The 21899-nt window shown below is 22.5% G+C and overlaps 1 protein-coding gene across 1 annotated transcript; it reads left to right on the top strand.

The window, feature by feature from the left end:
• Positions 1–5666: 5666 nt before the first annotated feature.
• Positions 5667–21481, top strand: LOC128964087 (putative uncharacterized protein DDB_G0282133). Its single transcript, XM_054310646.1, has 15 exons — positions 5667–7058; positions 10001–10225; positions 11808–12270; positions 12345–12812; positions 12990–13262; positions 13503–14213; positions 14412–15723; positions 16636–16908; positions 17011–17057; positions 19070–19080; positions 19489–19600; positions 20012–20105; positions 20743–20814; positions 20889–21239; positions 21310–21481. Exons 1-15 carry the CDS (start codon positions 5667–5669, stop codon positions 21479–21481), a joined length of 5976 nt encoding a protein of 1991 aa, XP_054166621.1.
• The last annotated feature ends 418 nt before the right edge of the window (positions 21482–21899 follow it).

Raw genomic sequence — 21899 nt, forward strand, 5'->3', positions numbered from 1 at the left:
TTTACGTAATTAAACATTTCATTGATTGATTCACAAAATTGATTTCTTTAACAAACTGTATTATACAACTAAAGATGACACCACTAATCAAAATTGTTGCATTTAATTGTTAAATTTAATATCATAAATGTAAATCAATATTATTTACAAATTAATTTAAAAGTTTTATTTAATTTTAATTTATTATGTAAATTATAAATATTTAATAATTATATTTAATAATTTCCATTATAACTAATTAAAAACTTATTAAAGAATCATTAAAATTTTATAAGAAGAAAATTGAATAAATTAACATAAAAATAATGTAATTTATAAAAATGAATGAGATTTTTTTATATTTGTTAATTAATTAATTATAAAATAAATTAAAATAATATCATATTTGTTTTTAGACTAAATTCGTATATAACAAATAACATTAAAATTACATTTATTATTTTAACTAATAGTAAATCGATATCTGATGTTTAAAAAAAATTGTTTAGCCATTATAAATATTTTTATAAAAATATATTTTCAATATAAACTTTAACATTTTTAAAAACATTTTACTAATATCTACTAATTTTTATTATTAACAGTTAATAAATAATATTAAACAATTCACTAATTCAAATTTAATTTTTTTAATAAAGTAAAGAAAGAAAGAAAGAAAGAAAGAAAGAAAGAGAGAGAGAGAGAGAGAGAGAGAGAGAGAGAGAGAGAGAGAGAGAGAGAGAGAGGGAGAGAGAGAGAGAGTTAGTGGGTGAGTGAGTAAGAGAGTAAAAGTGTGAGATGTTGTATAGAGGACCGGCACCTTAACTCCATCCATAGGTATTCATTGTAATGATTACTGATAAGCAATAGTTTTTATTCACATTCTATTAAATTTGTAATATATTTAAAATAAATCACATTAAAGATTATATTAATTATGTACATTATTATCATTTAATTAATAGTAATCATATTGAATATAATTAAATAAACCGATGTTTGTATCGGTCTATCTATATATATATATACAGTAGATAAGCACTGGAGTGGTATTGAGTGTCAAATTGACAAATAAGTGGCAAATAGTCCGCAAACTCAGTGATGCAGCGCTGGTCTCGCATTTTGTCTGTGAGTATGCTTTGAGAGCACCGTTAGATTTAGGCATTGAATTAATTGAATGCAGTATTGATGTTGAATTTGTGCTGATGTTGTGACACAACATTAATTCAATTGGTCTCACATTTTTCGCTTACAAAAGCACAGTATTTTCACAAACAATTCCATAATATATACAGTTTTGTGTCGACTATAAAACATTTATAAGAATAAAGGTTTGTTTGATATTTTCTGTTGTTTTATATATTTTTATAATGATTGGGTAGACTTATAAAAAGTATAATTAGTTAAAATTATTTTAAATATAATATTTTTGTACATTTTATCATTTAAATATTCTTTAGGAAATTAAACTATTAATAATGAAAATAATGTTTTCGACATTAAATTTTGTTAACTATTTTTTATAATAAAAATTTTATATTAATTCAAAGAAAATCTAATTAGTTTAAAAAAATAATCTAATAATAAAATAATTTACTTACTAAAATGTTATTATAAATTAGAGTTATGTTTATATAATTTTAATTAACAAAACATATACAAATACAGGGCATAAAGTTAATGTATATCTGATGAATATCAAAATTTTAAAAATTTTATTTTATTTATATTCTTTTATACATATAAACATATATTTTAATTATGAAAATAACTTCCATATTAATTATGTTAACTATTATATAAATATTTATATTTTTTTATAATGATTAGCATGATTTATATAAAAGTTAAATTTTACATTTATATTCTTAATAAATATTTTTTTGAATAAATATATTATATAGAGTTTTATTGACTAATTGTAATAAAATAATGTATTAATTAAGATATTAACAAATAAGTTGCAAACAAAAAATTTTTTTTTGGCTTTTATTAAATAATAAATTCTAAAGAATTTTTATTGTAAGGAATTGTTAATGCATTTTAAAAAGCACTGTATATTATTATTATTATTATTATTATTATTATTATTTTTATTATTATTATTATTTATTTTTTGTTAAACTTATGTCAATTACATACACAACAATATGATTTATTTACAGTATATTATCATTATTATGGCTTATTTCATAAACATAAAACTTTAAAATTATGATTGTTGTCATTAAAATTATTGTATATAATTATTTTAAAATATACTGTAATTTACAAACGTTACTATTGAATTACAATAATGAATAGTCAAATACAGTATATTATTTAATAAGCATTTTTCGGAAACTATATATTGTTTCATTGATATTATTTTTAAATTTATTGCATTAAATGCATTTCCATTAAATCTTTTTAATATTTTATAGCATGAATAATAAAAAATATGAATTTTAAATTAAAAAATCTTTTGATACACGAGATTTATGTGATTTCTAAAAAATATATAAAAACATATTTTTTTGATAAAAATTACATGAGATTTTTTTTTGTTATTCAGTTATATAAAAGTAAAACAGTTATATATATATATATAAATATAATTTTTATAAATCTTATTGAAAAAAATCTGACAAATATTTTATGTTTGGTCGATATTTTTACTAAAATCACATGGCTTACTTTTTTTTTGCTAAATATTAATATTTTATTTTAATGACATTTTACTTAAAATATATTTAAATAATTAAATTCTAAATTTTTCTAATTAATTACTTAGTAGATTCAAAACTATATTTTTATGTCATTAATTGTATAGAATAGCTTAAAAATTCTAACAATAATTATTTGATAATCTTTCACATATTATATAACATAAAAATTGTATTATCGTTTTTTGTAACATAATATAAATCTAATCACATAAAATAATATTACAAAAATAAACTAACTATTTAATATAATAAGTATAGCCAATATTGTAAATTTATATTACACTTTTATTAAATTATTCTCATTTTACAGATGCCAAAAGTATTTAGATTATTCACTGAAAAAAATACAGTGTTATCAATAATTGATATAAATAACTAGATTTAAAATACATTAACTAAATGATTAATAATTTATTATATTATATATGTTTTATTATTTAAAAAAGCTTTTATTTATAATATTATTTTTGAAAAACAAGTATAATTTATTAATAAAAATCATGATTTTGGGAATTAGAGTTTTTAAAATTAATAAATTGTTTAGATATCAATAATATTGTATGATAAATATGATGGGAAATATTTGTATAATATAGTAATATTTATACATAAAAATATTAATTTGATATTTTAAGAAATTACAGAAAATGTTAAGTGATTAAAATAAAATGATAGTAAATGCTAATAAAAAATATTTGTAAACTAAAAGTTGAACTTTCGAATTTATAAATTGTTAATTTTGTATTATAATTAATTTGATATTATTTAATAATCATTATATTATAGTTTTGTAGGTATTTATTGATATAAATGTTATTCACTAAATAAGGCATTTATTCATTAGTATTTTTTGACGATATTATATTTATCTATAAATGTTTTTTAAGAAAGTATAGTATGAATAGAAAATAAATATAAAAATTTTAAAAATACGGAATTTACTTTAATTAAAATTTACTAAAATATTTATAAAATGTAAGATTTTTCAAAAAGCAATATAATTAAAACAGTTTATTTATTTAAAATTTGTTACTATTTGTCACAATAGTTACTGATTAAATTGTATTATTAAGTAGTTAGACACACATTGTTTATTACAATTTTTTTATCTATAAATAAATCTTTAAATAAATAAGCTTTGCAAAAGTTATCAAAATAATTTAATTTAATAGATAATAAATTAATATAAATGTTTTTATAGAAATATTTTGTTAAAAACTAACTTTATATACAGTATTATTCTTAATTAATATTTATATTTATGTTACTTATTATAATCAATATTATATAATATATTGTACCGTATATTATATATATATATATGATTGTGTTAAATTTCTAATTAGAGAGAAAAATGTGAGCAAAAAACTAATACAATATTAACAAAAAGCAAATAAAGACTGTTGTAATTCATTACCATTTTATTGAACGTAAAATTTCTTTAACAAAACGCATTACAATTTATTATCTAATTTGTTGTTAATTTTGATAATAAATATTTTTTAGTTAAAATTTAATGAAAAATTGTCTCATAATTAATTATTTTTTAAAACAAATTATTTATTAACACAGGGATGAGCTTTGAAAATTGTATATTAAACTTGATCAATTGATTCAAAAATAAAGTTAATTTTACAAATTGTTGCCAATATTTTAATATTATACAGTATTTTTAATAGTAATCTTTTATTTACAATTAGTATTGTAATGTTAAAGTATTGCAACAATTTATTAAATTAACTATATTTTGAATCAATTCATTAAATTTAATTTACAATTATAAAAACTTGTTCATATGAAATATTGCAGTATTATAATGAACTATATTATAGTCACTATAATAACTTTAGTTATTTACCTGATAATAACATTTCTAATTCATAATTAATTATTAGTTTATGAAAATGAATTTTATAAATTGTTTTAAGACAACATTGAAATTCAAATAAATATTTTTACTATTTTCATTGTATTATAGTTTAATAAAGTATACAATTGGGATATATTTTTAATAAATAAATGATTATACAATCTATTTAGAATTACTATAATTACTAAAAAACAATGAGTTAATAATTAATTTAATTTCTGTATAAATTAAAATACATATTAATATATTAGCAATTTAATTTGAAATGTAATTTGAATATTTAAATGAATTAATACTATATCATCACATTTTATTAATAATGAATTAATTATTGTATGTTTAGAATTGTATTAATATCTAATGTTTAATAAATCATAATATAAATATTAAAATTATTTAACAAAAGCAAATTTTATAAAGCATATACATTTTTTTGCTTTACTATTATTAATTTCAGTTAAATAAGCAAATACTTTACTATATTTTATTTTACATTATGTGATATGATTGTGTGTGTGTGGGTGTGTATGTGTGTGTATGTATGTATGTGTGTGTGTTTGTGTAAGAAAGAGAAATAAAATGCTGTCCATATGAAAGATCCATCAAAAAGCATGACATATGTGACAGAATTATAATTGATTTCCAGTTATAGACGTAAAGTAAAATCAAAAAAGAGATATTGATCTTTAATTGTGAAAATTTATTACAACAGTATCTGACATCAAAATACAATATTTGTCTATTTATTTATAAATCTAATAAATTATATACAATAGGCTTTAGTGATCAATGAACTCTATATTCTATACAATTAGTGTTTAAGAAATGCATGTTTTATTATAAAACATTTGAATCACTGTTTTTATTATTATATTTGATTTTATATTTATATTTCTTCATTCACTTTAGTGTTGTATTATACTAACATCTATTAAATTAAATTAAAAATTATAATAAAAAATTAACTTTTGTTCAAATTTTTATTATTTTTTGCAGTTAATGGTTTTAATGCTAAGCTGTGACTTAACGTTATTTTCAAAGCTTAATTTTAACTGAATTTTGAGTGTATATATAAATAACACAATTTTAATAAAAGATTAAATGTATTAATGTCGCTGAGAGGCAGTGAACAGCAGCACAGGGAGTCTAAACAAGACGTCCACACGAATAGCGTCAATGGTGTGAATATAAGAGATGTCAACTCAACAAATATCACTCAAAGTGATGGCAAAACCAAAGAAACGGGATTTCCTTTAAATAAAAGCAGTAAAAATTGGGATAAATTGAGGATAAAATCAATGAAAAGTCAAAACAACAATAGAGATGATACTCAAAGAATGACGAAATGCGAGGAAAGAGTGGTTTTAAAAAATTCAAAAGTCTTTACCAGAACTTTGTCTGACATTCAAGGAGTGAGTTCTTCAAAGAAACCAAATGTTACACAATTGCTATCAATTATCAATTCAGGTCACGAGTTAAGCCGCAAACAATGCGATACAAACACCAGACTATCTTTAAATGCTGACCGCACAGGAAGCCAATCAGTACCGGATACTAGAGGACAGTCATCTAAAGGTAGTGAATGGAAACTATTGAAAGGAAAATTAGCATTACTTCGCAAACGAAGTAATAAAGATGAGACAGATATCACTGGTAATGACGACACAGTCAAAGAATTAAACATTAATGCGGACAAACAAACAGACAAATCAATGGCATCACAGTTGGATCAGAAATCAATTGACACAACATTTTCTGAATCAAAACTCAATAAAAAGAGTTCACCCGTAAAAGGGATTGTTTGTAAAAAAGTGGATTTAATGCATATTTTATCGGAAGCTTCTAAAGGGATCAATAATACTGTAAAAATTAAAACGATTGTCAATGATATTGAAGAGGAAGAAAGTGTTGACACATTATGTGCTGCGGATGCCATCCAGTCTGACGTGACTTCAGGCGCCTCAACATCTTATGTGTTAAATAGCGAGCAAAAGGCGTCCACATCTTCTTCTTCTTCATACTGTCAGTGTTTAAGACACGAGACGAAAGAGACGACGACTAATACAAAGGCTGGCACTGAATGTCACGAATGCTGTGAACGAGAAAATTGCTCTAAAAATCGATACATTCCTAACATTATATTAACAAACAGTAATTCAACAAATAGTTGTGATATTTCAGTAAAATCTAATTCAAATGATATGTTTGTCCAAAATGATTGTGCGATTGAATTAAAGACAGAACCAAACAGTAAATGCAAAGTCAAAATGAGAGGAAAAATTGCATTCAATGAAACTAATTTAGTGAACACTAGAGATATTACTACTGATGATAATATTAGTGGTTTTAATGAGAGCAATGATACCAATGCTTGTTCAGCACAGGCTGTTCAATGGGATGATATTAATTTGGATCCTTTATTATTAGGCGATGCTATCCAAGCATTTCTCCAGGGGTTGGGTAGCAATACGACAGCCAATGTCTCAACTAATGAGAAGAGAGTATCGTTTAAGAAAAGCTTTTGAACCACTATTTTCACATAATATTTATCATCAAATAATCAGATATACACCATATCATTGAATGTAATCATATAATGAGAGATCTATGTGTCAAACGGTAGATATTGTGTATATAAATACAAATATAACAACAATATGTTTAGCACAAACTTATAATTAAGTATTATATTATACTTTACTTTATAAGATATAAAAGAAATTATACACACATATAAATTACAGTACAGTACAATATACCGTACTGTATATATATATAGTATACAAATATACAATTTATTTATGAAACTCAATCACATATTTTATTCATTTGATTACAAATAAGTAAATAGTAGTCGGTATCAAATAAAATTATATTAAATTACTTTTATTTTTTATATAATTTTTTCCTAACAAATCTCAGAAACAGATTTATATAAAAGTTTTATTTAATTTAAGTCCATTGAGTATGTATTCATTAACTATTTATTTTTAATTCACATCAAATAAAAACTAACATTAATATATTTTGTCATACATTGCATTAAATAAATAGTATTATTACTTATTAAGGTTTAGCACTGTAAATAAATTTACAATATTAGAGTATATAAACAAATCAAATATTATTTTTTATTTAATAAATATTTATATAACATTAATAATAAAAATAATTTTAAATGTTAAAAATATATTGAAATATTATAACTTTCAACATAACATATTATTTAATCAATTATTTAAAGAATTAAAATATTATTATAATAAAATAAATAAATTAAATTATGGAAATTATTGTCTTAAAAATTCTAATAATTTCAATAATTTTACAGAATTATACAAAATAAATATATAAACAAATTTTAATTATAAAACACATATCAAATTTATTTAAATATTTTTTAAAAATTAAAAACAATACTAACGAATTAAAATATTTTTATATTATAAAATTTTATTTTTTATAATTGATATCTTTATGTTATTTCAATAATAAAATTCTTTATTTAATATTGTGCGCATAATATTTAATATTAAATAATGAATCATTTATATAAATATATATATTTTATCAACTATGATATACTGTATAATTAAAAATAATAGCGTAACTAATTTTTATGTTCATGAAATGCATATGAATTTATTTAAATTTTAAATGTATGAAATAAATATTTAAATAGTATTTGTTTGCATGTTTTGTTAATTAATTTTTTATATTAGACAAAAAAATTTAATTCAAAAGATGCATATTAACAAAATACAAATATAAATTAATATATGATAATATAAATATAGATTTAACAAAATATTTAACATTTTTATTAGAATATCAATTATTTTAGAATTTTTCAAAAATATCTTATATTTTAGTTATACTATCCTTTTCAAGTCCGCATCAAAAACTGTCATATTTTTGGTGACAATTCAAATACCTTAGGGTTTAAAACATTTTTTTATATTTATATGTAGCGACAAATGACAAAATGTAGTTATATTTGATATACAGTATAACACAAATTAATATAAAACTATTTTATTTTATAATTTATAAAAAGATCACAGATATTAATAATTTTATACTAATTAAATATATTAAAATGCTCAAACAAATCTTATTTAAAAAATATTACAAAAATTTTTTAATTAATATTTTTATTGAATATAACTTTTTTTATAAAAATTTTTTTAAGTGGAAGTAATTTATATAATAAAATAAACTATTTTAAGTATAATTTAAAATATAATAAAACATTTATTTTTTATAATAATCAATATAATATAATATTTAATAAAATTATTATTGATTGATTTATTAAATTTGAAATTAAATTGATATATAAAAATAGAAAGTAAATTTATTAAACACAATAAAAAGACATTTCAATTAAATTTAATTACTGTTTAAATTCAGTAAAGCGTTACATTATAGTATATTTATTTTTTTAAAGTTTATCTATAGATTTGTAAACAACAAAAAAGAAAGTGTTATATCAAAAATATAATACATGAATAAAATAACTTAATTGTGAAAATATTTTTATATAAAATCAAATCCACGAAAATAGTGTCCAATGATATGATTGACATCATTTTGAAGCGTTGATTACTGAAGTGACTTTCGGTTCATTAAACCTCAATAGACATCAATTGGCTTCAATGGTACGGTAGGTCTTGCACTTAAAGGCAATCCATTTGACGGATTCACTAAACCTGAACAACCGATTCGCCTACAAAATAGACATACATTTAGTGCCAGTCTCTCACACTCATCAGTCCTTGAATTGTGTTTATTATAATCAATATATTAATACTGTATATACCTTACACTATAACTACTGTATATAATTTATATGATACTATTATATAGAGTATATCTTTCTATAATATAAGTTATAACTACTGTATATAATACTGTATATCTTGTTTTACTGGTTTATCTGTTTTGCGCTAATTAGTAATCTCTTTATATAACATCAAAACATTTTATTTGACTACTTGACAAAAAAAAATCACAAAACAAAAAAAAGTGGTTTCAAAATTTACTAAACAATTGAAATGAAAACACATTTTATAAACTAAAAAATATCTTATTTGAAAAAAAGTGAAAACAAAACAATGAAATAAACCTTTTCTATAAGTTTAGTAAATTTAAAATTTTCATTCATTTTAAGTCACCATTAGAGCTGAAAACTAAATGAAAAATTTTTAGACATTAAAATATTATGTTATTATTATTATTATTATATAGTGTTATTATAAAATATACAGAAAGAAATATTAAATAAATGAAAGCTGAGCTTAAATACCGTTTAAGCTGTTTTTATTAAGAAATGGTATCAATTCATGAATAATAATTTTTTGTTGAATACTAAATATTTAGCATTTTATAAACGTTTTTATGTAAAAATGTCTAATATTTTTTGTTGTTGAATAACATACAGAAATCAATATTTTTGTTGGCATTGTTTCACATCTGTCATCATTTGTCGGTAGTGTTGACCAGAGAGCCGAACGTAGCGAACGACCAAAGAAATTTGGATCAACTCATTGATCTACTTGAACAACAAGACAGATATATTCATCGGGGTATAGCCAGCGGTCGGTTGGATGCCATGGATAAGAGTGATTCAGATGACGACGATATCTTCGGCAAAGTACTATTGCAGGTATGGCTAAACATAATCTTATGTTTTTATTGTCTAAATTGTATTGTTATAATGAAATATATTTTATACTATATTTTAATGGCTTAAGTTCATTGCATAACGCATTTCATAAAGATTTTAAAAAATGAAAACAATTTATTATTATTATCCATTGAAATATTCTTTCAACAACACTAATAAAAATTGAAAATTTATGTTTTGTGTAATAAAATACTTTATTTTTTCTAAATAGACGAAAGATTTATAGTCCAACAAAATATACGATAAACTTATTTTCCGAAAGTGTTTTTTGCGCTCAAAATTGCTTTCGAGAGGATTTCGGATTAGTTGTACTTTTGCTTTCCGTTTCAATCAATTCACTAATATTTGCTTTTATACACGTATTTGTCTGTTATATAATCATTCAATCAAATGATTTTTATTTTCCCTACAGAAACAAACCTTTTGTTCAAAAATATATATATATATGTTATGTTAGTCTGTTATGTTAAAGGTTTAATTAAAAAATAAGTCATACAATTGTTTTTCGACAAAATTTATTGCTTTATATGTTTGAAAGATAGTTTCGAAATCATTTATAAATGTTATTTATTTAATACATTTGTATAAAATAGCACTTAATTAAAATTACATGTAAATTAATTTAAAGTGAATTGTAAATTTTTTTGTTAACAAAATTTTAATTTATAATAGAAATTACAATTTAATATTACACTATTTAAAAGTTGATTTTATTTAATTTATCTTTTAAAATAGTGTTTGCGATTTTTAAAGAAATAAATTAAATAAATATTCAAATAGTGACTAAACATTTTGCATTTTATTTTACTGAATATATAGAATATTTATTTTAAACATAAAAACTCTAAGCTTTAGTTTTATAATTTATACAGTTTTGCAAATTTTTCCAAAACAACTCTTAGATAATATAGATAAATAAACGTAAAAATTTTAAGGAAATTTTAAATTTACTTAAAAATTTAAACTAAAAATGACATTCATTTAAATATAATGTTTATTAAGAAAAATAGTTTATTTTTGTGTCAAACACTTCTCATAACAAACGCCTTGAATATCGATCGCAAGTCTTCTCTCTGTTTTGTGAATCAACTCTAAAGCCATAACCGCTTTCAATGCAACCATAAGTCATGTGCTAAGACTTTGTGTCACAAATCAAATATATCACTCAATATATATAAATATATGAATATTTTTTATTATTATTATTTTACTTACATTTCTTCAATAATTTGAATATAGATTTGATATATTAAATATAAATATTTTTATATTAAATAAAATAACTTTTCAATATAAGTAAATAAAATAAATAAATAGTAAAAATAAAAAATAATTTAGATATTAATTTTAGTAATTATGTTCATATCTTTTTATTTATATAGATATTTATTAAATAAATATATTGTATAAATAAAAGCAACTTATTATTTGACACTTAAATATAGTTTAACAAACATGTATTGTACTATACTTTATATACTGTACTTAATTTGATATCTCTATTCTAGAATTTTTATATAAATAAATAAATGTATAAATAATTTAATATAATATAATATAGGACTTGAAATCTATGGAAGATGAGATAAAGATACCGGAGGAAGATTATAGTGATGCTCCGTATCCACCCGGATATCCACCGGGAGAAGGACCTGAAGAGGGACCAGAAGAAGGTTCAGAAAGAGGTCCAGAAGGAGGTTCAGAAAGAGGTCATGAAATAAGTTCAGACAATGATCCGCAAGTCAATGAAATCAATGAACGTCAAGACACCGCTCCTGAAGATGAAAATCAAAGTGAGATTTTGCGTAACAATGACGAGTACACAACAATAAGTCCAGAAGATTATGAAGAAACCAATGAAAGTCCACCGCATTTAGTGAATCAAATGCAGCAAACAATGTCTAATGAAGAGCCGATAAGAAGACGAAAAAAATTTAGACCAAATTCAATACAAGACTCCATCAGAGATATTACTAACAATTTTGATTCACAAAGAGTAATGTCGACACCAAAACCAACAAATGGTTTGTTTTTTAATAAATTTCTGACTAAAACATAATAAAAATGTTTTTAAATTTATTTAAAATATTTTTTTCAGAAATTATATACAAAGATGATATAAACGATTCATTAAAAGGTCAGCTATTATTTGATGACACAACAGATAATGACAACGATTTTCCAGCAAAAGTCTTCTCTTCAGATAATAATAGTCACAAAAATAATAATAAATTTCTAGAAAAAGATTTTAGTCAAAGACAACCCAATTATAAATTAAATAATAATAAAAGTTACGATACTTTTAATTCACCAGAAAATCCAATTCAACGTAAAAAAGAATTAAATGATAAAAACAATATTTTGGTTAATGATGACGAAAATTATGATCCATTTGGCGACAAATATATGATCAATCAATATAAGGATCAATTTCCCAATAGTGTTCAAAATATAAAACAGATGACCAAAAGTCTTGACCAAAACTATGAAAAACTTGAACCTAAAGATAAGTCAATTAAGACAACACACAATAGTAATGATAGCGACAATCAGTCATATCTTTTAAGTGATTCAAACAGCGATTCAGATGATGATAAAAATAATTTTCATAAACATAATACATATCAATCAGATAATGAAAATAAAAAACAATTTGATAGGACTTACAATTTATTGAAATCTAAAATTACTGATAAACATGATTATGATCCGACTGATGAAAAATTTGATACCAATGTTGAAGATAACAGACATTATGATAAAAATATAGAAGAAAAATATGATAAACCAATTGACAAACAGAACAGACATCCAAACAAAGGGTTTAGCGGACCAAATGATCACATTCTTAGTCATGAAGATAATCACCCATACAATGGTAATAACGGCGTCGATGGCAATGATTATGATAATGAAAATGCAGATCAACAACAAAACAATAATTCACCGGATTATCACTCACTTTATAATATGGATAATATAAATGATAAAACTAATAAAGATTACAAAAGCAACAGTTATTTAAATGATGACAAACATAAAAATAATAATAATAATAATCAAGCAAATCATAATTTTCATACAAATAACAATTATAATAATGACAATTATAATAATGACAATTATAATAATCATAATTATAATAACCATATTGATAATGATAATGAAAATATTTATCATCCAAATCATAACTATGATAATGAGTTATTAAATAAAAATAATGAAAATACTGATCAAACAAATGTTGATAATCCAGACAATGAACAACAATTGAGACCCGATATACATGACAGTCAATCCCCACCACCTGGTTATCATAGACCACCTGTTGAAGAATCCATACCAAGTGATGACATCATTCAAGAGGATCCGGAAATTGAAAAAATTCACAATAAAAATGAGATTCAAACAAATCCTACAGATTTTCACCAAACAAAACCCGAGATCGGTTCCGGGGATAAAATAATGAAGTATTATGAGGATCAGTCAAAAGTAGACAGTCGTAGACTGGCATCACATGCCATTCAAGAAGGACTACAAAATCACAATAAAACAAAAAGAGACACAAAAAGTGTAGAGTTTAGTGATATTACCAATGAAACACTTGTCACGGATGAAAATAAACAGATCGATAGACTAATGACATTAAATGACGATTTAGAAGCTGAAGAATGTAAGAAAAAGACTAAAAAAGTTAAACAATTGCCAAAAACGTATCGTCAAAGACCTAATAGTGGTTCCCGAGAGTTCCAACAAATACAAGAATATCATTCAAACACACCTATGAATGACGACGATCCGACACCCGATGACCACATATCAGATGAACCTATTTTTAATTCAGGTCTTACCTCTAATGAGCCGAAATCTGATGAATGGGCGACTAATCAGCGAAAGATAGCCGAAGACGAGTTTAAGAGGAAAGTAGAGGAACAAAGAATAGCTGAAAGATCTCCGTGCGATCAAAGTATTTGTAAATTAAAAAACAAACAAAAGGGTTATAATTATAATAATAATAATAATATCAATAAAAAAATTAATAACAATATTAATAATAAAGGTCTTTATCTGGACAGAGATAATCAACCAAATAATAAAAAACGACAAAATATTGCAAATAATAGCTATAATAGTAATATTAAAAAATATCTTTTGGCTGATGAAGTTTCAGATAATATGCATTCACCTAATAGTAAATCAAATTCAGACCATCAAAAAGGTCGTAAAAGTAGTGGACAGTCTGCTAAAGATATTTCTAATAGTTTTATACATCAAAACAATGATAATAATAAACACCATACCTCAACATATAATAATAATAATGGAAATAATTATTACAGATCTCAATTGCAATCAAAAAATAATATGAAAACTAATAATAAAATGAATAATGGCAATGAATATATGAGACCAGATAGTAAAAGTCCAGATATTTATGACAGTCCTCCTCCACAACAGTCTCCGCTGCCAAACAAGCCATGCGATCAAAAGCAAAGTTCTCTAAATAATAATAATGAGGATTATAATGAATCAGATTATTATAATAATGGTAATAACAACGATAATAATGCTGATCCACATAATGAACAATTGGATAATATTCGGCCATATCATGGAAGAAGACAAACAAATTATAAAAAGCCTGATGAGAGTCCACAAGAATTGAATTATGAAACTGATAGTGAATCAAATGATGGTATGGATAGTGATAGTGAACAACAACCACCTCCTCAATCATCTTCGGATACTGAAGATCACAATTATAATGGTTATGATTATTACAATCAAAATAGTCCTTTAGATAAACCAAATAATGAATCCAACGAAGATCACCCTTATTATCATCTAAACAGTGATTTAAGACCACAAAATGATGCTAATGTTGGACATGATTATTCTTACAGCATTAACCACAGTGGAGGTGACAGCAATCAAATGGATAAACCGATGAGCAGACATGAACACGACTTTCCCAGGAAGCAGTCGATTGAGACACAACAGGCCAAAGGATATTTGGGTACATTATCTCAATTACCAAACAATTTTGAAAGTCTAATAGCAAGCGATCAATCATTTTTAGATTCACTGAATCCCAGCATTTATAACAAAACGTCATCGTCTGGACCGTCATCTGAACCGATTGACGACGACTATGACTACTATCATACAAAAGATAAAAGCGAAACTGACAGTCACACCAAAACACCACATCAATCATCCGCACCTTCAGCTGACACACCATATGATGAACCGGAATATGAGTCCAGAAAGCAAACACCGCCTTCATATGACTCGCATTCAGATAATGATAACAATGATTATCCACAGTCTGACACATATTCACCGAATAATTCAAATTCATTACCTAATCATTCACCAACTGATTTGCATAATGATGACTACGACATGGATTCAATTCATGGCAATCATATAAATCCAAATCAATTTAGTCATCAGAGTCAGGGTTCAAGAGATGAGTTTGGAGACGAATCCAAGAAAATTCTCACAAAAACTGATTCAATAAAAAATAAGAAATCAAATAGAAATCATATGAATAACACTTCATTGAATTTTAATAATAATAATAATAAAGACAAAAATAATACAATTGAGATCAAATCTATTGATAATTTTAATTTGTGGTATAAACCGTTTAGTTTAAAGTCGAGGACAATAGTAGTCGAAAACATTAAAAATAGTAATAATAATAAAACAAATAATATTAATAAAAATCCTAAATCTCAAAATCGTATAAATAATAATCGAAATAATAATAAAGTTGGACTTAAATTGGTGTCAATTAAGAGACGCTATAACTCACAAAATAAGACATTAGTTCCCAAAAGAGTTAATATTCCTAATGTTTTGAATGAAAAAAGTTATACAAATGTAAAAAATCAATCGCCAGATAATCACATATATGATATGGTCATGGATTTGAACAATTCATATGTCTATCATTTAAAACAACCAAATATAAATATCGCTAATAATAATAATGTAAATTATTTTATGAATTCAAGTAAACCCACCAAAAGATATGTACGGACACGTCCTCAACGAGATTTGTCTGAAAAAAATGATTTATTGATTAATGATTTTAATGAAACTAATGATGAGAATAATTTTTCAGCAAAAGATTTGCAAAAAACTTATTTCAAACATTTATTGCCAAATATTTACTCCAATTTGAAACATACAAATTATAATAATAATAAATTATTTTTGATGTCAAAAATAATTGAACCAAAATGTTCACAAATGAGTTCAATTGAAAACTTTTGCTATCAATTTGACGACGAATATCCACTGTAAGTATCAAATAAATTATTATAATATATTGTCTAATGTACTAAATATTTTTAAACGATAAAAAAAATTTTAAAAAGTGAATCAATGAGAAAAATGTTGACAAATATGGATACAATGAGATTCATCGAAAATCTAATAAAATCATTACCAACTAATCCAAACCAAAAACAAAATAATACCGAAAATCAAGAGATTAATGAAGAATCGTTTGTTAATTCATTGCGAGGTTCGTGTAGTTCTCATATATTAACAATACTTCCGTTAAGAGCCAAGAATATCGGCGGTCAGTGGAAAGTAATCACTCAATTGAATGGTTTTGTTGAACAAAGAGTTAATCTCACAAAATGCAGGTAATGTTTACTATATTTTTCAAAACATATAGCAATAAATCTTTAGTTTTGTTAAATTTATTTTTTAAAAAACATTTATTGATTATTTTCATCACTTTTTAGCGATCAAAAAGAGTGCGAACCGATTGCCCGACAATTTTCGTCAAAATGTATTCAAAATTATAGCTTAAAACCATTGATAATATTTAATAATAATAAGTTTGAAAGCGATTGGTTTTATGTGCCCAACGAGTGCTCTTGTTATGCAAAATAATAATAATATAAATTATGTTTATATAAATTTTTAAAATATTGTTTATACTATAGATTCATTACCTGTAGTTAAATTTATTTGATTTAATTAATAAATTATAGAATAATAAAAATTATAATTTTTGTAATTATTTATTTATTTTCTTTTAATTATAATTGTAAGCATAAATTTTAATTAATCTTTTACTGAATATTGTTTTTTATATTTTATAAATACTTGTCATATTAGTGTCTACTCCTGTTCCCATCTAGTTTTGGTTGATTTTTTTTAATACTAGAAATGGGCAAATAGATATTTTCTAATACGTTTCTCTAAGAAAATTTCTAGAAATTTCTCAGGAATAAATTTCTATAGAAATTTAACTTTATCATTATACTATGGGATCCCCATATCTATAGCTATATAGCTATAGCTATACTGTACATAATGATACATAATATACACAATAATACTATATTAATGGGATTTTTATTTAAAAAAATTAATAAAATTATCTAATTATACTAAAGTTTTTGAAAAAATTTTAGTTATATTAATAACTTATTTATTTTTATTATATTATATACTGTATAATGTAATTAAATAAACTATTTTTTTACTTTGAATATAAATTAAAATACTAATAATAAAATTTAGTTAATATTTATAGTTATAATGAATTGTTTCAATATAACAAGTATCGAGAGAACAAAATTAATGTGGGATCCCATTAGATAGAAATTTCTTTTAGAAACTTTCAAGAAATTTCTCTTTTTTGCAAATTCTAGTTTATACTCATAATAATTGGTTTTTTATTGAACTGTGATTTATAATTTTTAATTTGACTAATACCTAGGATCTGCTTTCTATTTGTTTATATCATACATTTAACTTTAAAAGTGAATATTATATGAGTGATTGATTGAATATAAATAATTGTGTCAACCAATTACCATCACTACCATCAATGGTCACATAAGACAGTCTGTCCTCATATGTTTGATTCAAAGAGTTTGCAATTTTTTCGTATTTAATACATAGAAGTTGACGTTGAAATGTGTTTCCAATAGTTATCCACTAATAAATGTAAATATCTGTATATCAAAATTTTTTATAAACAATTATACAAATAAAAAATCGATTACTTATAAAAGTTATGTAAATATTATTATGTCATTCTTTTAATTAAATTATTTTAAAAGTTTAATAACTTATTTTATGTATCAATGATTTGTAATAAATCGTAGGAAATGTTTTTACTAATATATTTTTATATCATTTTACAATATATTTAATATAATAAATAAATTATTTTTATGCATTTATTAATTAATAAACTAATTTTTTGTATAATATGCAAAATATAATCTATCAAATATTATATAATAACAATTAATTTTTAAAAGGACAAATATAATGAATACTATAATATTAAGTAAAGTTTAATTAAATAAACTAACAAAATATTACATTAATTGTTAATATAAATAAATATCTTCCGTAAAATGTAACAAATATTTTCTCTAAATTACTATTCAATTAATACTACATTTTAATTAATCCAAAATAAATGTTGGATTCGCATGAATTCAAAGCAAAATGCGATTCACTGTTTAATATTACAATATTTAGTATACGGTTTATGAACATCTATGAAATGTATTTATGTTATGAAAATATTGTTTGCTTACTAGTGTTCATTAATGTTAACAATTAATAATTAATTGTAAAAATTATATCTAAAACTTATAGGAAATAAATTTAAGTTTGCTAATTAGGTTAATATTAAATAAGTAAATTTTAAAAATTATTTTAAATTATTTAATATGAATTATCTCAAATTTCAATTACATGCAGATTTGATAAAATGTGTTTTAGTTTTATATATATTTTATAATAATTGATGTAAAATCTTAATGTTCATCATAGATATGCTGCTCGTAAGTATATTTTTATATTTAAAACTAATATTTTACATTAATATTTTATTACTAAAATATTACATAAATCTACATAAATTTAATTAGTAATTTATATATATATATATATATATATATATATATATATATATATACTGTACAATGAATAAGTAGATGTTAATTTAAATCTAATTTTAAAAATTGTATTATCAAATTTATGATTTATTATTTTTATAAGTAAATTTTTTTATATACTGTATACTAATAATTTTTTTTATAGTTTCAGTAAAAATTTTGTGAAATATAATTTCATTAATTTATCAAATATATAGAACTTTTAAAATGTTGAACTAATTAACTATAAAAAGAATAATTGATTTTTTTCCAAAATCTAACATTTTTTTTTAATTTGAAACAATCTTTTAAAAGCTTTTAGGTCTAAACATTTTCAAAGTTGCAAATCAATTGATTAACGGTTCTACAGATGATAACTTATCTCCACTGTTTGACACTAATTTGGTACCAAAATCACAATTAGAGAGTAATTATCAAAATAATATAAATAATAATTTGAATAACAGCTCCGGGATAAAAGTTTATATTGAAAGCGATCCACTATTTTATAAAAATTTTAATAATAATATATCCGAAAGACATAAGCAATTAGAGTCGATTGCAATTAATAGAGATTCAAAACAGAGTGAAATATTGCCTAAATTTCATAATAATAATCAATATTTAGACGATTCACAGAAAACTAAACCAAAACTAGAATTCAATTCAAATATTAATATATATAATCCTAAAACTAATAAATCAAAACATGTGGCAAAATATTTAATTGATGAATCGCTAAGTAAATCAAATAAGTATTATTCAAAATATAAGATTAATAATAAAAATGATAATAACGTCGATAATAATAATTACAAAAATGATCAAATAATCAAAGATTACAATGATTTTGATGACTCCGAGTATATGGATATTAACGATGACTTTGAAAAGACAAACGAAGAATCAAATGAAGACATGACTGATAAAGAGTATGATTAAGATTGTCTTAATTTTTTAAAGTAATAGTTATACAAACATTTTGTATGTTTTATTAAAAAGTTTTAGATTGAAAAAAGTAATTTTTAAAACTTATTTAGTCATCAAATTTATAGGCTTTTAACATACTTTTAATGAGATTTTTAGTGATAAATTAATTAATTACTTTTAATATACAGTATACATATAAATTGATTTTTAATTAATTAACAAACTTAATTAATTTTTTTAAATAAATTATTTTCTATATACTGGTAATTATTATTTTTGCTTATTATACTGTTGAAGATTTATTAAATATAAGTTAATAACACAAGTATAAAAATTAAAAAATGATTTTAACATATATGATTACAGTGATGATACTATAGTTATAAATTATACAGTAGTATAATATAGTATAGTATCATTGTAGAAATAAAGACATTTAAAATAATTTTATATGACTATAATTTTATTGTACTAATTTTTTCATACATTTACACTAAATATCATTTACGATATATAAAACGATTTTATAATAATGAAACTTTAAATTAACCAATTCATTAACAGTACATAAGTTTATATCATAAAATTTTTTTTTAATTATAATTAATGAAATTTTAAAATTCATTTACTTTACTTTAGCTATAAAGAAGATGAGACCCCTGACTGTGCGTCTGACCATTCCTTCTGCTTTTACGACCACAACTATCCCGAGTATTAATGTTTCAAAATCCAAATTCAAAAGTTATCATTAATTTTAATTAATTTATATTTGACTTTCAAATTAGGAAACAAATAAGGAGTTCAATTGACCGACAAATGGATATTTTAACGCAAATACTACCCGAATCTGCGGAAACGTTTGATTTAGTGGACGGCATTCCCAAAGAAGTGGATGAAAATTTTATATACAGTGATGAAGACAACAATTTACAGAACGACGATAACTCAGACCAGAGTTTGTCGTCAACCGATAATTTGCAACAAACAACTGCTGGTTATATCTGTCCTTCATATGTATCATATATACAACCGATGCGGGCTCTCAATAATGATGGCTTCTGGAGAGTTATACTAAATTTGAATGACTCCTATCGGGGTATTGACATTAAACAACATATCCGTATCGAGGAATGCATGTATGTATTGATTTGGATTATTTGTAATATTTTCCGATTATTACTAATTTACTAATTACTAAATTTTTAGGTATGAGTCGAGTGAATGTCATACAAGTGTTAACAACTATTATAAATCTTCATGTATTCAAAAGTATAGCAATGAGCGACTTCTTGTCTGGACTGCCGATAGAGGTATCCATTTGGATGTCTTCCGATTGCCAATTGCTTGTTCCTGTCATTTGACACCAATTGGTAATTAAATGCTGGTATATACCGTATAGAAAAGTATATATGATTGACATCATATTAAATTTACAATATTTTATACACAAATATATTTGACACAATGTTTACGTAATGCACAAATAAATCTAGATTTTTTTTGGTAATAAATAGTTATATAATTTTATTTTTAAAATATAATAATTAAAAACAAATATCTTTATAAATATTTATATATTAATAAATTTGATCAAAAAATAATCAAAGCTAAAGAACCACTTAAAGATAAATAGGAATTCAGTTTATAATGTATAACAAACAAAATAGAAGTATTGATAACATATTAATAGTGTTGTGTTAGACAATGGGTTCATTATAAAACCATAACCATTATTACGGTAATATGCATTTAAATTATTCAAACAAACAAAATAGTTATTACAAATCACAACATAT

Source organism: Oppia nitens, unplaced genomic scaffold, assembly GCF_028296485.1.
Source record: "Oppia nitens isolate AA-2021 unplaced genomic scaffold, nextdenovo-longstitch-racon4-pilon3 scaffold8_pilon_pilon_pilon, whole genome shotgun sequence".
In the NCBI taxonomy this organism is placed as follows: Eukaryota; Metazoa; Arthropoda; class Arachnida; order Sarcoptiformes; family Oppiidae; genus Oppia; species Oppia nitens.